The following is a 27,416-nucleotide window of genomic DNA, read 5'->3' as shown; positions in this document are numbered from 1 at the left end:
CTTCCCAACCCAGGTCTCCTGCATTACATACAGCATACCTTCATGCTAAAGCTAAAGGCAAGATAATGTATTTTTAAGAAAACATTTTAAAAAGAGAAAGGAGAAATCAAAACCCTCATACACTGCTGATAGGAATGTAAAATGGGGCAGCAAATCCATTGAGACAGAAAGTAGATTTATGGTTGCCTAGAGCTGGTGGTTACAGCAGAGGAAGAGATGGAGGAGTTAATGAGTAGAGTTTCTTTGGGGAATGATGAAAATATTCTAAAACTGATTGTGGTGATGGATGCATAGCTCACTTAATATCTCGTTGAATTGTATATTTTAAATGAGTAAATAGTCTAGTATGTAAATTATATCTCAATAAAGCTGCTCAGCTTTTTTTAAGTGTAAGAGAAGACTTAGGATAGACATTACATCAGTTGAGAGGAAGCAGGGGATGGGATGGGAAAGGAGTTCATAGGGGAAGGTAGGTTGTTATCCATGTTCCAGTTCTTGTGTTGGGCTGCTGATGTCACCAGGTTTTACTGTATTATATACAAATAAGTATATACAACCATGACCCGAACCAATCATGGGCAATGATAAAACTGTCACAGACCTACAATTTTGTGTACCTGAGACACAGGGGAATGGGTGGGCAACAGCAGAGAGTGGTCAGGGCAGGCCATCTCCGGAGAGTCGGTGTGAACTAAAGCTAGAATGAAATGGACCAGCCATGTGGGGATGGGGGTGAAGAATTTTCTAGGCTGAAGAGACAGCGTGTACAAAGGCCCTGAGGTTGGTCCAAGCCTTCTGTGTTTGAGGAATATTCAGGAGACCAGTACTTGAAATTCTAATATCTATATCCCATTTAATCTGTAAAATAACCATATGAGGAAGAAACTGCTTTTTTCTATTTTAAGGGCAAGCAAAAGGAGGCGTTGAGATATGAATACAGGAATCCTCACTCCATCGAGCACTGAACCGTCCAGGCTACCGTTGTGAAGGTTTAAACTCGGGGATCGTCAGACCTCAGCTTCCAATAAAAGGCCGGAAGAATAGTTTGGTTGGGAGCAGAGCCTTTTCCTTCCGAGAGCCCTGTGCCTTTAAGAGTCGCCCCCTCCCGCCACCAAAGCTCCAATTTCCCTCCCGGGCACCCAGAGCATCACCCCGCCCCCAGCATCTGCGGAGCCGCACCCCGACCCTTCCTCCCCGCTACCCCAGACTTCCCGGCTGCGCTCTCAGCCCCCGCCCGCCCAGGGGTGGGTGAGGTCTACAGCCTGAGACAGGCACCTTCCAGCCTGGATACTGCCCACTATGCCCCAGCAAAATGCTACCCTAGAGACCCTCACACCGACCCCTCCCAGCTCCCGACTCCGTGGAGCGACGCTTCAGCGCCCCATCCCATCGTCGGGCCCACGTGCGCGCGGTGAAGGTGACCTCCCCCAGGGGCAGCACACGCCCCGCAGTGCCCGAGCGGGCTCACACGTGGTGAGATGGGAGCGCGCAGCCCCTCCCCGCCACGCGCCTCGAGCGTGCGCCTCGTACACGCCCCTTGGCCGGGCTCCGCCCCCGTGCCCGCGCACGCTTTTCCAGACTCGGGAGGGGCAATCGCGCCCGTCTGGCACCCGGCTGGCCGCGATGTGGGTGTGGGACCTGAGAATGGGGCACCCACGTATCTTCGAGCCTCGCCTAAGAACTGTGAAAAGCGGGAAGTTCTTCCTCCTCAGGACCCTCGGTTGGTAGGCGAGGTGTCCCGGCCCCTTCGTGCGCTGAGCAGGGAAGAGAGAGCTGGGACCGCGAGCCTAGAGTCCTAATCTGCAGATCTTTGGTGTTTCGTACCTGGAAAGTGGGCGGCATGTGCCCTTCTTTCTCAGGACTCGCGTGGTGCCTCAAAGGAGAAGAAAAATGTGAAAGAGGTTTGGTTCATCGCACCCAAAACATTTGTTGAGCCCCTATGTGGCTGGATACTAGGCAAGGGTTACATCAATGACACGATGAGGTTGTCCCCTTAAGGAGCTTTCCTGAGCCTACGTCTCCTCACCTGTTCTGGGACGGTTCAAAAGGACGCCCCCTAAAAAGGAGGGAGCCGAGGTCCTACCTGGCGGCAGGTGTCACTGAGTAAGCTAAAATTTCAAAGGCTACGCGGGGCGGGGACTGTCTTTGGGAGCCAGATGGGAAGCCTGCTCGGCGTCCCCTCACCCTCCCGCTAGTCCCCAGCCTAAGAAAAGAAACCGACTTCATCCGACACCCCCAATCCCAGCCACCAGACCGCCCAGCCTGGCAGCCCGAGCCCCGCCCCGCTTCGGCAGCCAGCGATTGGGAGATGCAAATACCAGGTTCTCTGCCCAGCAACGGGTGACGCGTCGCCCGAACGCGAGGCGTGGCCCGGCCGCAGCCCGAGCGGGCACCTCGGTGTTTACACGGGGCGGCCCCGCGCGCGCCGCAGCGGCCCGCAGACGGCGAGGGGGAGGGGTGGCGCGCGCGCCGGCGGGGCCGCGCGGGGAGAAAGACACTGGAAGGCGGCAGGGTGGGGAGCGGCGCGCGCGGGCCGCAGCCGAGCAGGAGGCTGCAAGGAGAGCCCGCCGGGGCCTGAGGGGTGCCGTTCCTCCGCCCCCCGCAAAACAATGTGTGGCGTGCTGCGGGGCACAACTTGCCGGAGGCGGCGGGGGCGCGCTGAGCCCGCCTGAGACCGCGCCGCTGACCTTCTCCCCCCCGCCGTCCGTTGGGCCGGAGCGCCCAGCTCCTCGCTCCCTAGCTCGCGGGGGCCGGGCTGAGCTGCGGGGCGGGGCCGCCCCTCCGTCGCTGCTGCCTCCTCCCCCACCCCCAGCCGCGGAGGATGCGGACGGCCCCCGGCGGCGTCTAGCGGCCCCGGGCCCAGGCGCGATGGTGCAGCAGCGGGGCGCGAGGGCCAAGCGGGACGGCGGGCCACCGCCCCCGGGGCCCGGGCCGGCCGAGGAGGGGGCGCGTGAGCCCGGCTGGTGCAAGACCCCGAGCGGCCACATTAAGAGACCGATGAACGCGTTCATGGTGTGGTCGCAGCACGAACGGCGGAAGATCATGGACCAGTGGCCCGACATGCACAACGCCGAGATCTCCAAGCGCCTGGGCCGCCGCTGGCAGCTGCTGCAGGACTCGGAGAAGATCCCGTTCGTGCGGGAGGCGGAGCGGCTGCGCCTCAAGCACATGGCGGACTACCCGGACTACAAGTACCGGCCGCGCAAAAAGAGCAAGGGGGCGCCCGCCAAGGCGCGGCCCCGCCCCCCCGGCGGCGGCGGCGGCGGCGGTAGCAGGCTCAAGCCCGGGCCGCAGCTGCCTGGCCGCGGGGGCCGCCGAGCGGCGGGAGGGCCTTTGGGGGGCGGCGCGGCGGCGCCCGAGGACGACGACGACGAAGACGACGAGGAGCTGCTGGAAGTGCGCCTGGTGGAGACCCCCGGGCGCGAGCTGTGGAGGATGGTCCCGGCGGGGCGGGCCGCCCGAGGACCAGCCGAGCGTGCCCAAGGGCCGTCGGGCGAGGGGGCGGCTGTCACCGCCGCCTCCCCAACTCCGTCGGAGGACGAGGAGCCGGAGGAAGAGGAGGAGGAGGCGGCGGCGGCCGAGGAAGGCGAAGAGGAGAAGGTGGCGTCGGGGGAGGAGCCGTTGGGCTTTCTGTCCAGAGGGCCCCCCGGCCCCGCGGGCCTGGACTGCAGCGCCCTGGACCGCGATCCGGACCTGCCGCCCCCCTCGGGCACGTCGCACTTCGAGTTCCCGGACTACTGCACCCCCGAGGTTACCGAGATGATCGCAGGGGACTGGCGCCCGTCTAGCATCGCCGACCTGGTTTTCACCTACTGAGCCCATCGTCAGCGGGGCGCGCACGCCCCCAAACCAGCTGTTTACATACAGGAATCAGGTATTGGGGCCCCTCGGAGGCCGAGGCTGGCACCCCATCTCCCGCACAGCCTCCCCCCTCCTAGACGTGCCCATCCCCCTTCAAATCCAGACAAGCCCTTCCCCCGCAGACACACCCCAAGACAGCCCAACCCCCACCCTTTCTCCGACATCCGAGCCCTTCCCCATCTTGCCCCCTCCCGCGAGCCACCAGCAGCCAGCCCCCTCCTCCGATACACCTCCCATCCTCTCCGAGAGACCTGTACCCCTCCCCCATATTGCACACGCCCCTCCTCTTGGCCGGAGGACACGCCCCTGCCCTTGGCTCTAGACTCCCTCCGCCTGCTTCCAGCCCGCCTTCTGTCTCGTTTAGGGGGGCGCTGCAGCTGGGCGGCCCTGCGCCCTGCTCTCTTGCCCTTCCCTCCCTGGGAGGGGGAGGGGCACGCTCCTTTTCCCCGGGGAGCACTGGGACCCCGCCCCCTTCTTGCGCATGCTTAATGCTTCTTGGGAGGAGGGGGCTGGTCCCTGCTGAACCACTAGCCTCGGTCAGCCGCTCTGGGAAGAAGGGGGGCGGATATAGAGCGATCCTGAGAAATCGTTTGATCCAGGAGCCACGGCTTCCGTTCAACCCGACGGGGCGTCACTGCCTTAAATGGGAGGAGCAGTCGGAAGGGGGAGAAAGACTAGCCAGCCCGGAAGGGTTGGTGTGGAGCTTGGAACTCCCAAGTGGCATAGCCCCTTTCCCCTTACGGGGTCGCCCAGCCCATGTGCACCCCCGCGCCCCCCCCCCCCACCGACTGCTTGACTGCCTCAACAGCCTGTCTTGGTTCCAAGAAGCCAACCTTTCTTTCCCCCACCTGGGAATTGGGGGCCAGGGTTTTTCTCTGGAAATCCTTCAGGAGAGAAAAAGAAAACTCAGAATCAAGACATGTAGTCGTTTGTGTGGGGACAGGGTCCTTTTGTCTGCCCCCCCCCCCAAGTGCCCTTGTCACCTCAGGGCACACTTCCAGCCTGGACTCCCTCCTAAGCCCACCGCCCCTTCCTGTCACCCAGATCCCTTTGCCTACAGTGATAGTATTCAGTGGGAGAAACAAACACGTCGGTACTCAACTAGGGGGTTGAGACTGAGGCATGATAGCAGATGAAGAGGCAAGAAGAGACTCCCTTTTTCAGCAGCTGGCTTGAGAGACCATCACCTGGGCCAGTGAGCCTGAAGGGAGGTTCAGAGTAGTGTTGTGCCATTGGCGCCCAGCGCTACTGTGTCCAGTTTGGGGTGCTCTTGGGAAACCCTGCCCCTGATGCTGTTACCCCTCTCCCTCCAACTCCCAGCTCAAGCTCCGCCCCTCCGGCCTCCCCATGCCCCCTTTACCCTCACTACCTGTATCTCACCGGCGTGTGTTCACCCTCCCGGGTGTGCACACACTCTCATTCACACACACAAATCTCAGGAACAAACGGTCCCAGAGTCCTTCGGGACCCCTGCCCAGGGTCTCTGCAGGGCTCTGCCCCACGCGTTCCCGTCGCTGACAAAGCCACCAGCTGCCTCCTTTAAGCTTGGTGCTCCGGCTCTGGGCCTTTTTGCGCGCGCTCTTTCTCTCTCTCTTTCTCTCTCTTTTTTTTTTTAAAAAAAACAACAAAAAAAAAGACAATGAAAAATCCCAGAAAACGTCATGTGAGTGAAGAGATGTCACTGTCTGTGGTCTTGGAGAACTAGTCTCGTAGCTGAGGGGAGGGGTCCCTCTGATCTGGGGCACTGGCACCCACAGCAGGACTTACGCCAGGACTGAATAAAGTGTATTTGCCCCATCTCGCCCTGTGGTTCTACATGTCTTTGCCTTTCCTCAACCCTCCCCAAACAGTTTGACAGATTCAAGTCCCTGTGACTTAGCACCATACAGGAAGAGCTCGAGGTTCCAGGCAAGGAGGCACCTGGCCCCTCTAGGCCTCTCTGCTCCCTCTGTCTCAGGACTCCTGGTCTTCATTAAGGATGGCAGACTTGTCCCTGCAGAGGCCAGGCAGGTGACATGAATGAATGAGAGTCTGGGTGGACACTGGCTTCATGACCCACTTCAAGGGGAGCAATTGCTCACCTCCTGCCAGTTGTGACCCTGTGGGAGTGCAGCCCGCTGTGGCCAGGGGGCTAGATTTTTCAAGAGAAGATGTAAATCTGGATGTTTCTGTGAACATCTCAATTTCAAAATGAAAGCTGATTCAAATACTTTTTTTAAATCCTTAGGGACCAAGTGAAACACGTGTGTAGGCACACCTGGTTCCAAGGGAATCAGTTTGACTCTGACCTTAATGAAGATTAAGAATCAGGGTTGACCATGGCTGACTCATGTTGATGTTTGTTAGAAACCAACACAATACTGTAAAAGCAATTATCTTTCAATTAAAAATAAATAAGTTAAAAAAGAATCAGGGTTGAGCCACAATGTCTGGGCCCAAAGCCTGATACCACCACTGAGCACCTGTGTGCCCCTGACCACATTAACTTTACCCTGACTCTTTTTTTCCATTTATGTGACATGGGGATGATAACACCTGCTTCAGAGTAAAGTTTGAGGTGAGAGGCATTTAACATGGTGCTCCATAAATTGTATTACTCCACTGTCCAGAGGAGGGATATTAGGGCAAAGGTGCAGAAGCAGCTTGTAAAGGGCCTTCAAACAGCCTGGGTCAGAGACAGGGCCCTAAATTTTGGTTTCTGTCTCCTAGTGAAGTGCTGTTTTAGGGTGCTGCCTCTCCCAGCTTGAATCTGCAGATGGTGTTAGGCTGGTAGCTCGGGGTCTGGAGCTGTGTGGGGCTGGTCCTCACGCCTAGCATGTAACTGGCCACTAGTGTAGATGTACTGAATGATTGAAGAAGAGCAGCAGAAGCCACGATGATTCCAGTCCTTGAGATTCTTACCTGTGTGTTTTGGGAACTGAGACCAAGGCTTTTCAAAACTTTTGTCCCACTGACCCCTGTCCCCCTTATTCTTCCTCTACCAGATCCAGTGAATTCCTTAGGTTGGACAAAGTGTGTTTGCCCAGTAAGAACCAAGGCCAAGTGTTCAGACCTCATTTAAAGAGGGTATTTGGGACTGGAATACCCATAGATGTTTTAAAAGAGGACTAGAGCAGGTTTGGGAGGTCTGGACATCTACAGAAAGGGCGTCTGGGAGTACAGGAATTATAGTGAATGCTTCCTCATAGTCTCTGTGATTGGAAACAAGATGGCCACAAACCAAAACAAAACCTTTAAGAAAGAAAAGGTGAGGAAGAAAACTGATTCACCCCGGGGCAGCCTGCATCTGGTGTCTGAATGTATGCAAGTATAAATCCCTGCCACTTAAGTTTCACCCTTCAGGTGGGACAGACACAGTATCTGCCCTGCCCTGCACCCTGGGTACTCACCCCTTCAGGGTGGCTTGGGCTTGTCCATGCTGGCAGCACAGTTTGACCTCCTGTACCCAATTCTGCCTCCACCCTCTTCTTTTCACAGGTCTTTATCCCTAATAAATATCTTGCACCTGAAACTTAGTCTGTGTCTGCTTCGGGAAAACCCAGTCTGCAACAGAGGGTGGAAGGGACAGGACAAAGGGAATAGGGTCACTGGCCCAGCAGCTGCAGCTGAGCTGGGCACCTTTGATGCCCACCCCATCAGGAGGAGTCTCATTTCCACCAACACTGTCTCCCGACCCCGGGGCTGCACACGTTCCACTCTCCACTCTTTCCGGTCGGCGTCAATTAGAAACCCCAGCCTCAGCCTACAAGCCACTCCAGAGTCCTCTGCTGGTGGTGTTCTCATTTGCAGTCTCCTAGGCTGGAGAGAGAGAGGCTAACGGTCTGTGTTTGTCCTTCACAATGCCCTGGGAGGGGGCAGGGCAGGGAGTGTATAAAACCCCAAGCTAGAGATGGTGCTCCTCCCTTCAGAGGCCTTAGTCCCACCCCCACTCCCCCCCCTGCCCCGCCCGCCCCCAGGGTGATGCGGAGGAGAGGGAACTAGGAATAGAAGAGAGATCATTTATTGTTTTGGTTCCTTCCATTTCAGAAGGAAATGGATTCTGACCTGTGAAAGGTGCAGGCAGACCTGCTTATGTGGACTCTGGGGACACCTAGTGGCTGAAAGGAGTAGCACGCATTGGTCGGGGATTGGCAGGGTGTGTCCCACCTACTCCAATCATCCATTCATGCTCTCTGATACATCTCTGGGTCAGATTCTTGGCATAGGCTGTTTGAACCATTTGGTTCCAGGGCTTTAAAAACGCCTATAGGCTGATGTATTGACCATCTGTTCCTATGTAACAAAATGCAACAACGTTAATGGCTTAAAACAACATGCATTTCTTATTTCATAATCTCCATGGGCCTGGAGTCTCTGGGTTCTCTGCTCAAGATCTCTCAAGGTTGCAGTCCAGCTGTTGGCTGAGCTGTGTTCTCTTCTGGAGCTCAGTGTCCTCTTCCGAAAATCACGTGGCAGTGGGCAGAACTCAGTTCTTTGTGGTTAAAGGACTGAGGCCCCCGTTTTCCTGTCAGCTGGTGCCATTCCGGATTCCTAAAAGCCACTCACGGTTTCTTTCCTCACAGGCCCCCTCTCAGCATGGTGGCTTATTTTGTCAAGGCCAGCAGGAGAATCTCTGCAGCTTCAAGTCCCTTGGCTCAAGGAAGACTTTCTTTTAAAGGGCTTACCCAAGGAAATGGCCCTTTTGATTCACTAAATTTCAACTAATTTAATCACTTTTACTTTGATCACATTTATGAAATTCCTTCACCTTTGCCAATAATGTAACTTAATCAAAATAATGCTGATTAGGACTGGTGCTGAAGCTGAAGCTCCAATCCTTTGGCCACCCGATGGGAAGAACCAACTCATTGGAAAAGACCCTGATGCTGGGAAAGATTGAGGACAGGAGGAGAAGGGGATGACAGAGGACGAGATGGTTGGATGGCATCACCGACTCAATGGACATGAGTTTTAGCAAACACCCCAAGATGGTGTAGGACAAGGAAGCCTGGTCTGCAGTCCATGGGGTCACAAAAGAGTTGGATGGAACGCCTGAACAGCAATCACAATAATGACATCTATCATACCCCTTGGTCTCACCCACACTGGGAGGAGGAGTTTGTGTTAGGCACACACAGAGGGGAGAGGGGAATCTTGGGAGCCATCTTAGAATTCCATTTATCAGGACTGTAGAGTCTCAAGCCTATATCTCCATCCCAACACTGTTAGAGTCAGTATGTCTACCTGCCTTTTTGTCGTCTCCCCTGGGATATCTAATTGGCATCTGAAACTTGGTATATGTAAAAATGAAGTCTAATTTCCACAATCTGGCCAAGCCTGATGCTCCACCCACATCTTCACATCTTATATTGCTAATAGGCCAGCAACCTACAGTCCATGGGGTTGCACAGAGTCAGACACGACTGAGCAACTAAGCACAACAACCTCTCGGTCATCCTTGACTCTTCTTCACAGCTTCCTTATCCTTATAGACCATTGGTTTTATCTTTACAGTGTGTCCTATGTCCTATTACCTCTCACCTTGTCCATGGCCACTCTCCTGGTCCTAGCCCCCACCATTTCTTGCCTGGTATTCTGTACCAGCCATTTCACTGAACTTGCTTTGTCTTAATTACAAAGGCTTGTTATCCACAAAGCCATCAGAGAAATCTGTTTCAATATAGATCGGACTATATACTGTCTCTGCTCAAAACTCTCCAGTGGATCCCATCTCATTCAGACGAAAAGCGAAAGAAAATCCTCATCATGGCCTGTGAAACCCTGTGGGATCTGGCCTGTGGCCTACCCTGGGACTCATCTCCTGCCACTTTTCCCTTTTCCCACCACACTCCACACGGGCTTCCTTGCTGTTCCTCAAAACTGCCAAGCACACACCCACCAGAGGCCCTTTGCACATACTGTTCACGCTGCTTGCAATGCTCTTCTCCCAGATATCCACGTGGCTTACTCTCTCACTTCCTTCGGTCTCAGCTCCAACGTCACTAACTCAGAGTGGTCTTCCCTGACAGTTCATATAAAGTATTACCCTCCCCCCGATGCTAGCTCCTTACTTTGCTTCATTTTTCATAATAGCATTTATCGCTATCTGGCACTTATCACATACAGTTTTTATTTTGTATGTATCTCTCCAACTAGTGTGTAAACTTCATAAGGAAGGAATGGCCTCTGCATTGGGCTCCATGCCGTAGATCACTGAATCACTCATTTGCTTACCCAAGCAACAAACAGTTATTAACATCCTGCTTTGCCACACTCTGCTAGCAGCTGGGTGTACAAAGGTGAAAAAAACAGACATGATCCATCCTCACTGAACCCTCAGGTCAGAGGGGCAGAAAGACCAATAAACACAGGGATGGAAATGCATTGATGAAGATGAACAGTGGGGTTTGGGGGGACACAGAGGAGGGCCTTAATCCAGTCATGGAGCAGGGTGTGGTTCGGTCACCTCCTTGAGGAGATGATGTGTAAGCTGTGACTGAGACCTCCGTGGGTTGTTGTGGTTTTAGGACATGGCTACCAGTTCTTTGACATCCGTCCCATGAAGTTCCTTCCCCTTGAATCTGAACTGGTCTTTGTGATCCGCTTGTTACTGCTAGGATGCAGGAATGATGCTGTAGGTTTCCAAGCCTAGGTCACACTGGACTACTGTAAGAAGTCCAATAACCCTGAGATTGTCACGTGATGAAGAAGCCCCCAACACATATTGTGCCAGGTGATACAGACACTGTCAAGGCTCCAGACACATGAATGAAGAAGACTTCAGATGACTCCAGCCCCTAGTCATTCAAGTCTTCCCAGGCAAGGTTCATAGAGCAGAGAAAACCACCGCCTCTTATTGTTGTTGTTTAGTTGCCAAGTTGTGCCCAGCTCTTTTGTGACCCCATGGACTTTAGCTTGCCAGGCTCCTCTGCCCACTGTATTTCCCAGGCAAGAATACTAGAGTGGGTTGCCATTTCCTTCTCCAGGGGAATCTTCTCGGCCCAGGGATCAAACCCGTGTCTCCTGCTTGGCCGGTGGATTCTTTACCCACTGTGTCACCTGGGAAGCCCCCACCCTTTCTTGCGTTGTCTGAATTCCTGAACCACAGAGCCCATGAGCAAAATGAAACGGCAGCTATTAATATTTGCACTATTTAATTTTGGGGACAGTTTGTTATGCACCGGTTAAAATCAGAAGAGTAGGATGAGGCAGATGCAGGGGAAGGAAAAAGCTTTCCAGACACCAGTAAGTTCAAGAGGGAAGACTTGGCAAGATATAGGACTTGGCTGATACAGGACTTCCCTGGTGGTTCAGTGGTGAAGAATCCACCTCCCAATGCAGAGGGATACGGGTTAGATCTCTGATCCAGGAAGATCTCACATGCTGAGGGGCACCCTGGAGCCCACGTTCTGCAACAAGAGAAGCCACCACAATGAGAAGCCTGCATGCCGCAACTAGAGAGCAATCTCCACTCGAGGCAACTAGAGAAAGCTCTGGCACAACAACAAAGACCCAGCACAGCTAAAAATAAATAATTTTTTTTTTTTTTTAAAGAGAGAGGCTGACATGGAAGGAAGTTGGTTGTGGCTAGAGGGAATGGTGGGAGAAAGGAGATAGACTGGCAATAGCGTCAATAGCAAATGCCCTGAAGGCATTTAGACTTTATCCCGGGTCTCCAGATTGCATCCCAAGGATCTTCTGAACACACAAAGCTGACCACTGTTGAAAACTTTGTGGTGGCTCCCTATCACCTACAGGATAAAGTCTAGATTTCTTGGCCTGGCCTTCAAGGCTGTTTGTGGTTGACGTCTTTACCGATTTATAGACTTCATTTTCAGCTACCAGCTCTATCCAGTGACAACGCCCTCCCATGCCATCTGTCTTTACTTTTCTTGAGAAATTGGAGGGACTTTGGGCTAATCACCTTGCCGTCTGAGGCCTTAGTTTCCCCATCTGTACAGTTAGGTGGTCGGACCAGACGTCTTTAGGAGAATGTCCAGCCTGGCATTCCAGGAACCTATGAAACCTGCATGTCTAACTTCTTCCAGGTTGCCTAGCAATGGACGCCAACCCTCTCCCCCATCCTCAGAGGTTTCTTAGCAACCCAGTTTCTCACCCTCGGTTGTTTTCGGGGTTTTCTGTTAACTAAATGAATCTCAAGTGCTGCTTTTTCTCCTCAAAAAAAGTCTGAGACCAAGGAATCTCTTTGGAGACCTGGATACAAACTCAGAATGAAAAAAAGCCTTTTTGAGTCAGTGGAAGATTTGCTATGAGAAGTTACACAGCCCCCGCATAATTTAACATTTCTCCTGCTGAGTGTCTCCTCTTGAATCTGGCCTCTGTGACCAACAGACTAGAGTTGAAGTGACACCGAGCCACTTTCTAGACTCTGCTGCTGCTGCTGCTGCTAAGTCACTTCAGCCGTGTCCGACTTTGTGCGACCCCATAGACTCTAGTCTTGAACTTGCAACTTTCACCTCTCCTTTCCTGGAATTCTCATTTTGGGGATCCAGTCACCAGGCTGTGAGGAAGCTCGAGAAACTGTGGAGAGTCCTGCATGGAGAAAAACTGAGGCCTCTGGCCCTCAGCCCCAGCTGAGCTCGCACTTGACAGCCTTTACCAACTACTTGCCGGCCATGTCAGCAAGCCATCTTGGAACTGGCTCTTCTCAGGCCCCAGTCAAGCCACCACAGCTGATGCTAAGTGAAGCAGGCTCAAACCTTCCCACTGAGGCCTGCCAGTTGCAGATTTGGGAGCAAAATAACGATCGTTGCTGTTTTAAGTTACTAAGTTTTGAGTTGGTTTGTTATATTAATAACAACCAGACAAATGCTTTGGCCCAGAAGTGACATGCATCATTCTGTTCGTAGCTCACTGGCCAGAACAAATCCCATTGCTTTGTCTAACCTCAAGGGTGAAGCATTTCAATGGTGAGTAGTGTATGTTTCTATCACAGTGATGCAATAAAACCTCTTTGATAAGATTACATATGAGCAGAGCTCTGAATAATGCCAGAAACTAGCTATGCAGATAGCTAGAGAAAAGAAAGAAAGAAAGACACAGAAGCAAACAGGTGCAAAGTCTCTGAAGCCTTGAGGTAGGAGTTTGCCCAGGGTGCTGGGTTCATTCAAGGAAGAACAAGGAGGCCAGTGTGGCTGGAGCCCAGTGAGTGAGGGAATGGAAGAGATGAGATCAAAGACGGAAGTAAGGTTGGGGTTCAGTTCAGTTCAGTCACTCATCTGTGTCCGACCCTTTGCAACCCCATGAACTGCAGCATGCCAGGCCTCCCTGTCCATCACCAACTCCCGGACTCCACCCAAACCCATGTTCATTGAGTCGGTGATGCCATCCAACCATCTCATCCTCTGTCATCCCCTTCTCCTGCCCTCAATCTTTCCCAGCATCAGGGTCCTTTCCAATGAGTCAGTTCTTCACATCAGGTGGCCAAAGTATTAGAGTTTCAGCTTCAACATCAGTCCTTCCAATGAATATTCAGGACTAATTTCCTTTAGGATGGACTGGTTGGATCTCCTTGCAGTCCAAAGGACTCTCAAGAGTCTTCTCCAACACCACAGTTCCAAAGCATCAATTCTTCAGCACTCAGCTTTCTTTACAGTCCAACTCTCATATCCACACATGACCACTGGAAAAACTATAGCTTTGACTAGATGGACCTTTGTTGGCAAAGTAATGTCTCTGCTTTTTAATATGCTGTCTAGGTTGGTCATAGCTTTTCTTCCAGGGAGCAAGCATCTTTTAATTTCATGGCTGCAGTCACCATCTGCAGTGATTTTGGAGCTCAAAAAAGGTTTGGGGGGGGCAATTAGAGGCCACAGTAAGGACTGGTTTGCAGTATCTATCACTGCATAAGCAAATTATTGCACAGCTTATACCTGAAAACAACATTGTTTTGTTATCTTTCAAGATTCTGTGCGTTTATGGACTTCAGTAGGATGGTTCTTCTGCTCGTGTGATGTCATCTGGGGGCTCGAGAAGCCTGGAACATCCAAAATGCCTCACGCACATGATGCTAATACAGTAGTTGGCCCTAGCTGTAAGCCGGAAGTTTGGCTGGGGCTATCAAATGCAGCATCGACAGGTGGCTCCTTCCCGTGGCTTGGGTTTCTTCTGCACGGGACTGGGATCCAAGAGGGAGAATTTCACAAGTGAGTATTCCACAAGGGGGTGAAAAGGAAGCTGATCCTCTTGAAAGCCAGGTCCAGAGCATTACCTTCATCCCATTCTATTGGTTAAAGTGGACGCCGGGCCAGCTCAGATGAGGAGGAGCAAAGTGACAAAGAGTTTGTGGCCATCTTTATCCACCAGTCTTTTCCTTTTACCCTGAGTAAGATGAGACTCTCTGGAGGGTTTGGAGCAGGGGAATGAGAGAATCTGACTCACAGTTTAAAGGATCATCGTGGCTGCAATGCAGAGAAGAGGCCACTAGAGGTAGAGCAAGAGCACAGGGCGGATGGGAATGGGTGATGCGGGTCCGAGATAGCAGTAGTTGTGCCGGAGGTAAGGCCCTAGCAGCAAGATTTATACCGCTGACACTTGGTTGTCCAATATCGTGGCCACTAACATGTGGCTGTTTAAAATTAAATTTAGAGGGAATTCCCTGGCAGTCTAGGGGTTAGGACTCTGTACTTCCACTGCAGGAGACCCTGGTTCCATCCGTGGTCAAGGAACCAAGTTTCACAGAGTGGCCTAAAAACAAAAACAAATTAAATTAAGTTTTAGAGTAACTAAAATGATATAAAATTTGGAATTTGCTTCCTTAGTTGCACTAGCCACATTTCATATACTTAATAGCCAAATATAGCCAGTTAGCTCTGATATAGGCAGCACAGATACAGAACATTTCTGTCTTTGCAGAAAAGTTTACTGGATAGGGCTGACCTGGACCTTCTCATCTCTTACAAGTTTTAACATCTAAAATCTTTGACTACAGGGTCCCACATTCTGACTTGGACTCCCTTCCTTCCCATCAGCTTATTTTTGGACTGCACTGAGCTCTTCAGCCTGGAATCCTTGCATCTTCTCCAGGTCCATCTGCTCCCCTCCTAGGCTGCCTTCTTCATGAAGCCAGGATCTGTCGTGAGGTCCATCACGGAATCTGCTCTCTCCCTTTCTCTCTGCAGCCCCCATCACCCTCTCCTGTGCCCCCACCCATTCGAAGGAACACTAACCCAGGAGCTGGGGTACCAGCAGCCTTCTTCTCTCCCAGTTCTGACATAGCCAAAGAAAGTCACAGCCATGCAGACTGCTGTCTCCACAGATCACAGCCATAAAACCATCAGAGCAAATTCAGATTCTGCCACATTGTGGCAGACTTTAGGCAAGGGACTTACCTTCCCACACCCAGGTTTACCATCTATAAAATAGGAATTATCATAGCTCCTATCTCATAAGGTTATTGAGAAGTAAAATTTCCTGGCACATAGTAAATGCTTAATACGTGGTATCCATCACCATCATTATCATCACTGAGTGCCCAAATCTTTACTGCCATTAAAAAAAATGGTAAAATATATACAACATGAAATGTATCATTAGCAACATTTGGTCTGTTCATAATGCTGTACAATCATCACCACTGTCTAGTTCTGGAATATCTTCATCACCCCAAAAGGAAGCCCACCAAGCAGTCACTTCCCATTCCTCCCTTATCCCAGCCCCTAGGAACCACTAATCTGCTCTCTGTCTCTATGGATTTTCTGAGCCTGGGCATTTCATATGGATGGAATCATAAAATATGTGGCCTTTGTGTCTGCTTTACCACCCTTGGAAATGGTACTTCAAAGGGAAGGTACTAAAACCTTCCTCTCTCTGCGGTCAGATGCTCCACCCTGGAGCTATAAGCCCTCTGTGTCTTAATTGATAACACCTCTTGTTTTCCTAAAGAACATTCAATTTATCACGTTTCTTGTCACTCAACTTCCTTCCCTCCTCACCCGCAAACAATAAAAATAGTAGTAATGACCATAATATCTTGAGTTCTTATTCTGTTCCAGGTGCTTTGCTAAGCGTTATCTATACACATCTCATTTTCACTCTTATAACCCTTTTGAGAGGCAATATCGTCTCGATTTTATCTCAGTTAGGGAAACTAAGGCTCACAGCGTTGAAGTCACGTAAGCAGAGAGTGGTAGAACTGGGGATTCAAGACTGGCTCTGTCTGGCTCCAGAGTTCAACTCACAAACACCACGCCCCTCTTCTCCGTGGCCTTCATTCTCTCCTTCCCTGGGTCTCAGAGGGCACTGACTTCTGCCTATTCTGCTGGCTCAATGCCAAACCACCTACCTATACATGTGACCTCATCCCTTCCCATGGACTCCCCAGTCCCATCCATCCCCTCTCTCACATCATCGGAGCCAAAGCTGATTCAGCCCACTGTGGACAGGAATCATCTGGCTGTTTTTTTGTTCCCTTGACTGATGCTTGAATGGGGATGACTCACAGACCAAGCTCAGGTGGGATGGTGGTTACTGCGGGCTCTCCATATGATTCTGGCTTTCTCACAGCATGGTAGCCTCAGGGCAGCAGATTTCTTGCATGGTACCTCAGGTCTCCAAAAACTAGAGTTCCAGGGGAAGTGCCTGTCCTTTCATGTCCTGGCCACGGAATTCAGAGCATCACTTCCACCATGTTCTATTGGTTGAAACAGTCATCGACTCACCCGAGATACAAAGAGAGGGTACCTATGTCCCACCTCATTGTAGGAGAAGCGCTAAAGAATTTGCAGCCATGTTTTAAAACTGCTGCAGGTTATTTCCAATCTTTTTTTTTTTTAAGTTTATTTATTTAGTTAGTTGTTTTTGGTTGCGCTGGGTCTTCGTTGCTGCACCAGGGCTTTCTCTAGTTGTGGCGAGTGGAGGCTACTCTTGGTTGCGGTGCACAAACTTCTCATTGCAGTGGCTTCTTTTGTGGCAGAGAACAGGCTCTAGGCACCCGGGCTTCATATTGCAGCATGTGGGTTCAGTACTTGCAGCTCACAGGCTCTAGAGCACCGGCTCAGTAGTTCTGGTGCACAGGCTTAGTTGCTCTGTGGCACGTGGCATCTTTCTGGGCCAAGGAGTGAACCCGTGTCCCCTGCACTGGCAGTGGACTCCTATCCACTGTACCACTAGGGAAGACCTGTTTCCAACCTTTTGCTATTCCAGCACTTCATTTTACCCCCTAACACCTCTGAATCCATTCATTTCTGTGCAAGGAGACATCATCTCTAATATGGAGCCTCCTTTGTTCTCCTTTGTACACAAAAGAACTGTACAAAAAAGATCTTCACAACCCAGATAATCACGATGGTGTGATCACTCACCTAGAGCCAGATATCCTGGAATGTGAAGTCAAGTGGGCCTTAGGAAGCATCACTACAAACAAAGCTAGTGGAGGTGATGGAATTCGTTGAGCTATTTCAAATCCTGAAAGATGATGCTGTGAAAGTGCTGCACTCAATATGCCAGCAAATTTGGAAAACTCAGCAGTGGCCACAGGACTGGAAAAGGTCAGTTTTCATTCCAATCCCAAAGAAAGGCAATGCCAAAGAATGCTCAAACTACCACACAATTGCACTCATCTCGCACACTAGTAAAGTAATCCTTAAAATTCTCCAAGCCAGTCTTCAGCAGTATGTGAACCGTGAACTTCCAGATGTTCAAGCTGGTTTTAGAAAAGGCAGAGGAACCAGAGATCAAATTGCCAACATCTGTTGGATCATCGAAAAAGCAAGAGAGTTCTAGAAAAACATCTATTTCTGCTTTATTGACTATGCCAAAGCCTTTGACTGTGTGGATCACAATAAACTATGGAAAATTCTGAAAGAGATGGGAATACCAGACCACCTGACCTGCCTCTTGAGAAACCTATATGCAGGTCAGGAAGCAACAGTTAGAACTGGACATGGAACAACAGACTGGTTCCAAATAGGAAAAAGAGTACATCAAGGCTGTATATGGTCACCCTGCTTATTTAACTTATATGCAGAGTACATCATGAGAAACGCTGGGCTGGAAGAAGCACAAGCTGGAATCAAGATTGCCGGGAGAAATATCAATAACCTCAGACATGCAGATGACACCACCCTTATGGCAGAAAGTGAAGAGGAACTAAAAAGCCTCTTGACGAAAGTGAAAGAGGAGAGTGAAAAAGTTGACTTAAAGCTCAACATTCAGAAAACGAAGATCATGGCATCTGGTCCCATCACTTCATGGGAGATAGATGGGGAAACAGTGGAAACAGTGTCAGACTATTTTTGTGGGCTCCAAAATCACTGCAGATGGTGACTGCAGCCATGAAATTAAAAGACGCTTACTGCTTGGAAGGATATGACCAGCCTAGATAGCATATTAAAAAGCAGAGACATGACTTTGCCAACTAAGGTCCATCTAGTCAAGGCTATGGTTTTTCCAGTGGTCATGCATGGATGTGAGAGTTGGACTGTGAAGAAAGCTGAGCGCCGAAGAATTGATGCTTTTGAACTGTGGTGTTGGAGAAGACTCCTGAGAGTCCCTTGGACTGCAAGGTGATCCAACCAGTCCATTCTGAAGGACACCAGTCCTGGGTGTTCATTGGAAGGACTGATGCTGAGGCTGAAACTCCAATACTTTGGCCACCTCATGCAAAGAGTTGACTCATTGGAAAAGACCCTGATGCTGGGAGGGATTGGGGGCAGGAGGAGAAGGGGACGACAGAGGATGAGATGGCTGGATGGCATCACCGACTCGATGCACATGAGTTTGGGTGAACTTCTGGGGTTGGTGATGGACAGGGAGGCCTGGCGTGCTGTGATTCATGGGGTTGCCAAGAGTCGGACACGACTGAGCAACTGAACTGACTGACTGACTGACTTGTTCCCATGCTTGAGCTTTCTATCTTGTTCTTCCAAGGGATCAGCAGCCAGACAGATTTTTTCAGAGTGCAGATCACAGCACATCCCTCCCCTCTACAACCTTTCCGTGGCTCCCTACTACTCTTGGGTTGAAGGCCAAATTCCTTACCTTGGCTTGTGAGGCCTTGAAGGATCTCAGGTCTGCCTTCCTCCTCAGCTTCATCTCCTGTCACAGGGGAGGCCTTCAGTCTTGACTTCCAGGAATTCCTCTTCCTCTCTCTCTCTCTCTCTCACACACATGCAATTAAAAGTGTGTAAGTAGTGCACACAAAGCACTTAGAGAAGCCCTTTGCACGCCCGGAGCATCATATATTTGCTACTATTAGTCTGTGTTCAATACGTGTTTACTGAGCTCCCAGTTCAATGCCAAGTGCCATGTGAGGCTCGGGGATACAATAATGAGTGAAGAGGAAGTGTCTTCACTTTGCAGAGTTCATGCATCCCTGTGTCCCCCACTTCCAACCCAAGGAAAGACAGACTGGACACTCAGGGCATAAAAGCACATGTGTGCATTGGTGCCTGAAGAAGCTTGGAGAGGCGTGGTGACTTTGCCAAGACCATACAGTAAGTGTGGGACAAAGCCAAGGCTGTGGGTGGACACATGACAAGGAATGAGGCTGCCTGGCAAGGGCTGGCTCTCTAGGGAGATGGGCTGGAAGACACACACTGCCCAGGACAGAGCTAGGGGTATGCTGGGAGAGAGAGCAAGGGAAGATCCTTCCAGAAGAGAAAGGACTTGTCTCCCCCAACACCTCCTCTCCCACACCAGCTCCCTTCTCAAGATAAGTGGCGCCCATCCTCAGCAAGGGATAGGGACTCACAGAGGGAGAGAATGGACAGAAGATGGGGGACTCAGTGAGAGGGTGAGGACTTTAGTCAGACATGGGGCTTCTGATGCAAGCAGGAGGGGACTTCTTAGTAAGAACCCAGGGGGAGAGAGGTGGGGCTCAACCATGGGTGGGGGCTGGGAGAGAGAGCAGGGAGCCTGTGAAGAGGATGGGGCTGTGGCCAGGAGATGAGCGAGTGAGGGGTCCCTGAGGGAGACGGAGGCCCAGAGGGAACCGAGGATGGAGTGAAGAAATGTTGGTGTTCAGTTGCTCAGTGGTGTCTGACTCTTTGCGACCCATGGACTCCAGCATGCCAGGTTTCCCTGTTCTTCACTATCTCCCGGAGTTTGCTCAAACTCATGTCCTCGAGCTGGTGATGCCATCCAAACACCTCATCCTCTCTTGTCCCCTTCTCCTCCTGCCTTCAACCTTTCCAGCATCAGGGTCTTTTCTAGAGTCAGCTTTTCACATCAGGTGGCCAAAGTATTGGAACTCCAGCTTCAGCATTAGTCCTTCCAATGAACATTCAGGGTTGATTTCCTTTTCTCCAAGTGAGGAAATGAAGGTTCAGCAGAGTCAAGGGTCTTCAGTCAGAGGACTGAGAGATTGATGGAGCAGTCAGGGGAGGAGTTTGAGGGGCCGCATGAGGGAGTCGGGTCCAGGGAGGTGTTGGGGTCCCCGCGAGGGGTCTGGGGTCTCTGAGAGAGAAGAGACTTCTTGGAAGGGGAGAGGGGCTCACAGTCCTGCAGGGGTCCGAAATCTGCAGAGCCAGCTCTCGGGGCGGGCTGGCGCCCCCGCCACCCCCGTGTCACCCCCGCCCCCCGACTGCGGCGCAGGCGCCAACACAACCCGCTTCTGCTCTGCTTGTGCTCGCGCTCGGCAGAGACCGCGGACCAAGAGGTGAGCTCAGCCCCGCTCCACGCGCGGCCCGACCCCCGCCCCGCCTCCTCCCAAGACCCGGAGAGCCCCCCATCCCTGCCGCACCCCTAGTTTGGCCGTGTCCCTCCTCGGGCAGAACAGCGGTGCCCCAGCCCTGGTGTGCCTCGGGCTTTGGGAGGTGGGGTCCCAGGGAAGGAGCAGGGGTCAGAGGTCTCATCAGCCACCCCGCACCAGCCCCACGCTCCGAGACCCTTCAGGGTCGATAGGCTGGGCGGAGGCCTCCAGGACAAGACCCCACCCACCTCTCTGCGGAAAACTCATCCCCACCTCTCTCTGCCTCAGTTTCTCTCTAGGGAGAAGGATGCGCTTAATCTTGACCAGGGAACCTGTGGTCGGGTGTGAGACAGTGTGCGCTAGGGGCGGGGAGTTGGCCTGCTTTCCTGGGCCTCGGACCACCCTCTCCCCGGCACCTTCTGGCCAGAGAGAAATTGGATGCTGGAGTGAGAGGGTCTGGGGGTCTGGGAAGGAGAACTGAGACCCCATTATAAGCGAGAGACTCCATCCATCTTCTGGTCCTTGAGCCTGTCATCGCTCACCTCTTGGCCGCAGTCTCCATCCCCCGAACCCAGGAGCCCCCTCTTCTTCCCGGAGCTCCTCCCGCTTCCTGCCTAAGGACAGCTCCCCGGCGGTTCCTATGGCAACCTAGGTCCGGAGTCCTCAGCACCATCTCCCTCCCTTCCCCAGACCGCCTGTCCGCCTCCCGGCAACCCTAAAAGGAGAGGGAGGGGCCAGGTCGACGAGCGCGGGAACAGCGTCAAGGTCACCTTCCTGCTCCTACGCCACTGGGATCAGGTGATCGTGTGTGTTTGGAGAAAAGGGACAGTGAGATGCAAGGGAGGAGCTAACCCAGGCGTATGAACCCCGCGCCCCTCCCTGCCCCCACCCCCCAGGACCATCCACAGTGGTTGCTGTCTTCTCACCCACCCCGGCCTCCTCCCCGGGGCGGGCCCCGCTCTGGCCAACCCCTTTGTAGAGTCCCGCCTCTGCCCGCCCCCCCCCCCCCCGCCCCTCCGGGGGCGCCGGCTCTCCCCACCGACTTCAGTCGGTCTTCTTTCTCCGTCTTTCGTTTTTGGTCTCGCGCTTTTCTCATTGTCTGTCAATTGCGGGAGAGAGGGCGGGGCGATGTCTTTTACGCTTTTTCCGTTCCCCGCGTGCGTTTTGGGTGAGAGTTGTGGAGACCTGCGATTTATGGACGAGTGTTAAAGCCGCACCTCTGTGCCATTGTGGATCCATAGGATTACCTCCAACACGCGCTGTGTGTGTGTGTGTCTGTGTCTGTGTGTATGGGTTTGTGTGGTGTGCCTCTTTGTGCTGTGTGTCTCTATATGGTCTACGTGTGGCTGTCTGTACGTCTCTGTGGTGTTTGTGTGTTTGTGTTGGGGTGTGTGTGTGTGTGCATCTATCTGTGTATGTCTCTCGTGTGTGTGTGTGTGTGTATGTGTATGTGTGTTTCTGTGGTATCTGTTTGTGTGCTGGTGAGTCTCTCTACACAGGATTTGAAGGCCACAGTCTAGAAACGAGAGGGGGCTAGAAATTTGTCTTATCCTTCAGTGTAACCACATTACTTCATTTTGTTTGAAGCTGTTCAGAGGGCCTTCGAGCCATCATGGGGTGGAGGGGAGCCCAGTCCCTCCCAGTATCTCCCAACCCCTTTGCTTTTAGTCCTAAAGATGTGTGGATACACAGTACCCTCCATTCCCTAGGCCTCTGTGTCTCCACTTGTGAGAAGCAAGATCCTTAGAAAGGTGTCTATAGAAATCCGATCTTGAACCTCAGCCCTGTAGCCTGAGGGCCTCTGATTGTCACCTTCTATGGAGTCAAGATGTCTTGGGACTTAGAGATTTTTGCCTTCTGAAAGGGCAGCCCTGGGGAGGGATTTTTGAGGACCTTGCAGTTTGGGGAGCTCCACCTTGTGGGACAAGTGACAGCCATGACAGTTAGCCCCCAGAGTACCTTGAAAGGCGGGGAAATTAAGGGGAAGACATTTGGAGAGGAAATGGAGATGAGGAGCTCTCACTCTAGACATGGGACTTGAGAGATTCAGGATAAAACAACGAAGACATCACGGTGATAATCACAGAAGCTATCATTTCTTGGCACTGGACACAATAACTGTATGAAGCAGGTGTATGATCAGCTCTGTTTTACAGATGAGGAAACTGAGACTCAGAGAGGTGAAAACACTTGCTGAACGTCACACAGCCAGGACGTGGTGGATCCTGGATTCCAAACCAGCCAGTCAGGCTCCAGAACCCACAGTCCCAGCCTGGGCTACCTCCAGAGTTAACACGCCCATTTATTGCCACCAACAAATTGCCAGGCTATGGGCTAAACACGAAAGGCCTTGGCTTATTCTCACTATACTCAGGGAAAGACAGGCCAGAATTCCAGAAGGGCAGGCTCTGCTAAGAGTGTGAGTTGCTTAAAATGTGTGGAGAGGTAAAAGGAGCACGAAAATTCAGGGGTCCTTGGAGAGTCTCCATGGGCAGCCCTCGCTGACCCCTCCCTCTGTCCATTGCACCTGGCCCACCCCACAGGGACCCAGGATGCCGAGCTGTGACTGTCCCTGTGGCTGCAGCCGAGGCCCTAACGTGGAAGACGGCAAATGGTATGGGGTCCGCTCCTATCTACACCTCTTCTACGAGGACTGTGCAGGTACCACCCTCAGCGATGACCCCGAGGGGCCTCCCATACTGTGCCCTCACCAGTCTTGGCCCACACTGTGCTGGAAGGTAAGGAGGGAAGAGGAGCACTCGTCATATCCTGTGGTTTCAGGGAGGAGGGGGACCAGTGGATGGAAAGGAAAGGGACTGTGTAGCAAGTCAGAGTCTTGCATGTTCAGGCAACAGGAAAGCCAACTCAAATGAGTTTCAAGAATAAAGGGGAAATATTACTCATTTTATAGTAGAGACCAGGGGTTGGGTGTCTTCAGGCAAAGTTCGATCCGGCAGTTCAAACCATCACACTGAAGACTCAAGGTTTCCTTCAGCCTCCCCGTAATACCCTTGCAGCCCCTTAGCATCAGGCAGCCCCCACGTGTTCTCCAAATGGCTGCTTCCGTGATAACCCTCAGTGTCTTATTCCACACCATCTGAAGGAAATTAGAATTTCCTCCTGTATTTCCTTCAGAAAAGAAACAATGCTTCTCACAAAACAAAAAAGTACTGGCAAGTTTTGCATCAGCTCTGATTGGGTCTGCTTGGCAAGTTGCCAAGCCCTGAGCCAAAGACTACGGCCAGAGCGATGGTATGTGCTGACTGGTAGGAAGAAGGATTCACCTCCTTCAGATCTTCCTGTGGCTTCCCAGTGAAATGTTGAGGGACTGTTGCCAGGGGAGTGGAAGACATGGGAGAAACAAACAGTCGATGTTCTTAGCAGTCACGGAGAGGGGTCAGTTAGGGAGCACCGTGTGGGTAAAGGTATGGAGGTGGCCGGGAACCAAGTATTTACAATGCTCTTTGATAAATACTGTAGTAAGTTTGAGACAGAGGGTCCCTCCTCTCTGCTTTCAAAAGGCTTCACTCTAGTGGGAAGGCGAGGTGCCAGCCTGCACAGTGAATGCACAACCTCAGCCCCAGTGTACATAGGATGCCAGGACAGAAAATGCCCTCAGTGCCTGGGGTGATCAGGGAAGACTTCCAGGAGAAAGGATATATTTTAAATTTTTGAGCACCTCCTTATTGCCAAGCAGTGTGCTAGGTTTTGGGGGACACAGAATTTAAGACGATGTGGCCCCTGTCTTTGAGGAACTTTTAGTTATGATTCATTTAGTCATTCTGCAAACACTCCCTCAGCTACTGCTCTGTACGAGCACCGTGTTAGGCACAGAAGCCCCCTCGGGAGCCCAGATAGACTGTCTCTGATGTTGTGGCTTTCTCCACTCTCAGTCTGGTATAGCGGGCAGACACCATATACATAATAACCAAAGTACATGTCCAAGTGTGCACCAAGGTGAGTGCATTGAAGAACAAATGGGCACAGAGTTTGCATGAGTACAGAGCAGGGCGCTTGACCCTGTCCAAGGGTGTACTAGGAGAGGTGAGGTCTGAGATGCCTGTGATCTGAGGGATGTGTAGAAGTTAACCCAACAGAGGGATAGAGGTAGAGGGTAGATGGGACAAAGGGATAAGATGGGACCCAAAGGATGATGGAGGAGGAATCAAGGCTGGCAGAAGAAATCCACTGCTGGGTGGGGGCTTCAAGGGAAGTTAGTCCAGAGTCCTTAAGGTTCCAAACAGAACATGACAGTTTGTGCCTCTTGTCAGATCCTGGTAGGTGTGTCTGTGACCCGATCTCTTAAAGGGTTACCTTAAAGTCCAGTTGGGATCCAAGGTGATCCCTTGGCCCAGGGCCCCAGCTGACTCTGACTACCTCTGTCTGCCTCCCTCCAGATCAGCTTATCCTCTGGTGCCCTGCTTCTGCTGCTGGGTATGGCAGCCCTGATCACTGGCTACGCAGTGCCCCCCAAGTTGGAGGGCATCGGAGAAGGCGAGTTCCTGGTGTTGGATCAGCAGGCGGCCGACTACAACCAGGCCCTGGTCACCTGCCGCCTGGCAGGCACAGTGCTCTGCGGGGCAGCTGGGACCCTGCTGGCCATCTGCCTGATCTGGGCCATGACTGGTTGGCTGGGCCAGGACACCAAGGCGGAACCCTTGGACACTGAAGCCGACGGCCACGTGGAGGTCTTCGGGGATGAGCTGGAGCAGCAGCTGTCCCCCATCTTCCGTGATGCCAGTGGCCAGTCTTGGTTCCCGCCACCCACCAGCCACTTTGGGCAATCCTCTGTGCAGACCATCCAGCCCAAGCGGGACTTTTGAGTTGCCCATGCAGCCAGAGGAGGAGCCAGACCTGGGGTCTAGAGGCTTCCTCCTCTCCACCACAGCCCACCTTCCCACCATATCCCTAACTTATCCCTTTCAGTGGGGTCCCTTCCATGGAAGCCCCTAGAAGGCCCAACCCCAAGTCAGAAAGTCTGGACCTCACATCTCTGTGTCCCCTCCCAGGGGTGGGGCCCTAACTCATCCAAGATGCCAGCCTTCCCTGAGTCCCCACAAAACTGCCCACCCATCCCTCCTCTACAAGGCCATTCAGAAACAGAAAACATCTCCCTCACCCTATCCACACTCTTTCCTCTATATGACCTTGGGCAAGTCCCTCACGCGTTCAGACCATCGGTTCCTGCCTCTGTACTATGAACGATGTGGACCAGATTCTAGAGTTCCATGACTTTCTTTTTCTCCCCAGGATATAAGTATTATCTGCCATAGGCAAAGATGGGGGAGGGGTAGTAGGGTCCTTCTTACCCACTGACCCCTCCCTCTGTCAGCTGCACCAGGATGCCTTGGGATGAGTCAAAGATTCTCACTAGGACCAGGATGGTGTGAAAGTATTGACCCCCTACAGTATGCTTTCTATGCATTTTGCTGTCAGAGCCCCTGAGTCCACCCCATCCTGAGCTAGTCCCAGTTTACAGATAAGGTGGTTGAGAGAGGCTGGCAGTCTGCCTGCCTGAGTTTGCAGGAACTTGGACCCATGTCTCTAGACTCTAGATTTTGTTGTACGGCTGGAGCAGAATGCCACACCTTCCTGGCCTTCAGGGGACCCTGCAGGGATGGCACAGGTTTGGCCCAGAGAGACTTGCTGTTGTTGTTGTTCAGTCATTCAGTCATGTCCAATTCTGCAACTCCAGGGACTGCAGCACGCCAGGCTTCCCTCTCCTTCATCATCTCCCAGAGCTGGCTCAAACTCGTGTCCATTGAGTCAGTGATGCCATCCAACCATCTCATCCTCTGTCATCCCCTTCTCCTCCTGCCTTCAGTCTTTCCCAACATCAGACTCTAGTCTCCCAGAGAGACTGGCTGATGCCTAATGGTCCCAGGTGGCTCAGAAGATACTTTGGACATGCATTTAAATGGTCTCTAAGAGCTAGAAGACAGGAGAACTGGAATGTCTTTGCCCCTCAGAGCCCACCCACCTAGAAACACTGCAACAAATGTGCCTTCTGAAGGCACTGGTCCATCTCCCCAGCCAGATGCAGCATCTCTGTTCCCAACCACTAGGGGGAGCTCCAGGACAGCTGGAGAAAGAGGCCCAAGGCTCATGCCTCTACCATCTCCCCTCAGTCTCACCGAGTGGGGGTATGGGAGGGTAGGGGGATTTGGGGCAGGCCATCCTGAGAGGGTCCTCAGTCCTCCTCCAGCAGGCAGGCTCTACTGCTTCCCCCCATCTTTCACCCTCCCGGCTCCACCCCCCACCCCCCGCCCCGCCTTTCAATAAACAGTTGACACGGATACTGACTTTGCTTCTCTTCTCCCTGACCACCAGGGGCCGGAAAGGGAGGAAGGAGACTTTTATGACACCTACTGTGTGCTGGGCAATTAGGTCCATTATTTCTCATTCGCTCCTCACAATAATCTTTAGAGAAAGTGGATGATTATCATCATTTTACAGGTGAGATGGGAAATTTCTCAGCCAACTTGACAAATTTCTGTCCTCATCTCTGAGAAGGATGGGAGGAGGGGGTTCTGAGAGCCAGAGCTGGAGCTAAAAGTGGGATCTTGTCCAGGAAAATAAATACAGTTAGCCTCCTCTGGCACACCCTGTTCTCAGGGCCTTACAGACAGGAGCTCATTGAACCTTCACGACAACCTATGAGGTGCGTCCTAAGTCGCTGCAGTCATGTCCAACTCTTTGTGACCCGATGGGCTGTAGGTCATGGGAGGGTGTGAACTGGTGCAGCCTACAAGAGAGGCAGCTTAGCAACATCCAAATAGTATATTGACCCCTACCTCTTGAGCAGGTAAATCTGAAGGTTCAGTTCTACATGTTGGAACTGCAACATTGTAACAGAGAACATTTGGAAATAACCCACCCGTGTTTATTGACAAGGACTAGTTCATAAACCATGGTAGCCTTACAT

At 52.2% G+C, this 27,416-nt stretch overlaps 2 protein-coding genes across 3 annotated transcripts; both read left to right on the top strand.

Annotated features, from left to right (window-relative positions):
* Positions 1-2,468: 2,468 nt before the first annotated feature.
* On the top strand, positions 2,469-5,658 carry SOX12 (SRY-box transcription factor 12). Its single transcript, XM_070381529.1, has one exon. It carries the CDS (start codon positions 2,869-2,871, stop codon positions 3,814-3,816), a length of 948 nt encoding a protein of 315 aa, XP_070237630.1. The 5' UTR covers positions 2,469-2,868; the 3' UTR covers positions 3,817-5,658.
* Positions 5,659-20,384: 14,726 nt separating this feature from the next.
* Positions 20,385-26,745, top strand: NRSN2 (neurensin 2). 2 transcript variants are annotated; one of them, XM_070382107.1, is made up of 3 exons: positions 20,385-20,458; positions 23,035-23,229; positions 24,889-26,745. In XM_070382107.1, the coding sequence occupies exons 2-3, from the start codon at positions 23,044-23,046 to the stop codon at positions 25,312-25,314; spliced, it is 612 nt and encodes a 203-aa protein (XP_070238208.1). In that variant the 5' UTR covers positions 20,385-20,458; positions 23,035-23,043; the 3' UTR covers positions 25,315-26,745. The 2 variants fall into 2 exon arrangements, with proteins under 2 accessions (XP_070238208.1, XP_070238209.1); XM_070382108.1 differs by lacking the exon at positions 20,385-20,458 and adding an exon at positions 21,171-21,289.
* Positions 26,746-27,416: the final 671 nt, after the last annotated feature.

The sequence above is a fragment of the Bos mutus genome, chromosome 13 (assembly GCF_027580195.1).
Source record: "Bos mutus isolate GX-2022 chromosome 13, NWIPB_WYAK_1.1, whole genome shotgun sequence".
Lineage (NCBI taxonomy): Eukaryota > Metazoa > Chordata > Mammalia > Artiodactyla > Bovidae > Bos > Bos mutus.
This window is presented reverse-complemented; position numbering and strand designations above follow the sequence as displayed.

Bases quoted from the DNA above. Each gene is read 5' to 3' on its own strand.
- SOX12 (XM_070381529.1), top strand. From the start codon at position 2,869: ATGGTGCAGCAGCGGGGCGCGAGGGCCAAGCGGGACGGCGGGCCACCG.
- NRSN2 (XM_070382107.1), top strand. From the start codon at position 23,044: ATGCCGAGCTGTGACTGTCCCTGTGGCTGCAGCCGAGGCCCTAACGTG. The intron at 23,230-24,888 runs GTAAGGAGGGAA...GCCTCCCTCCAG, and splicing joins GGCCCACACTGTGCTGGAAG to ATCAGCTTATCCTCTGGTGC.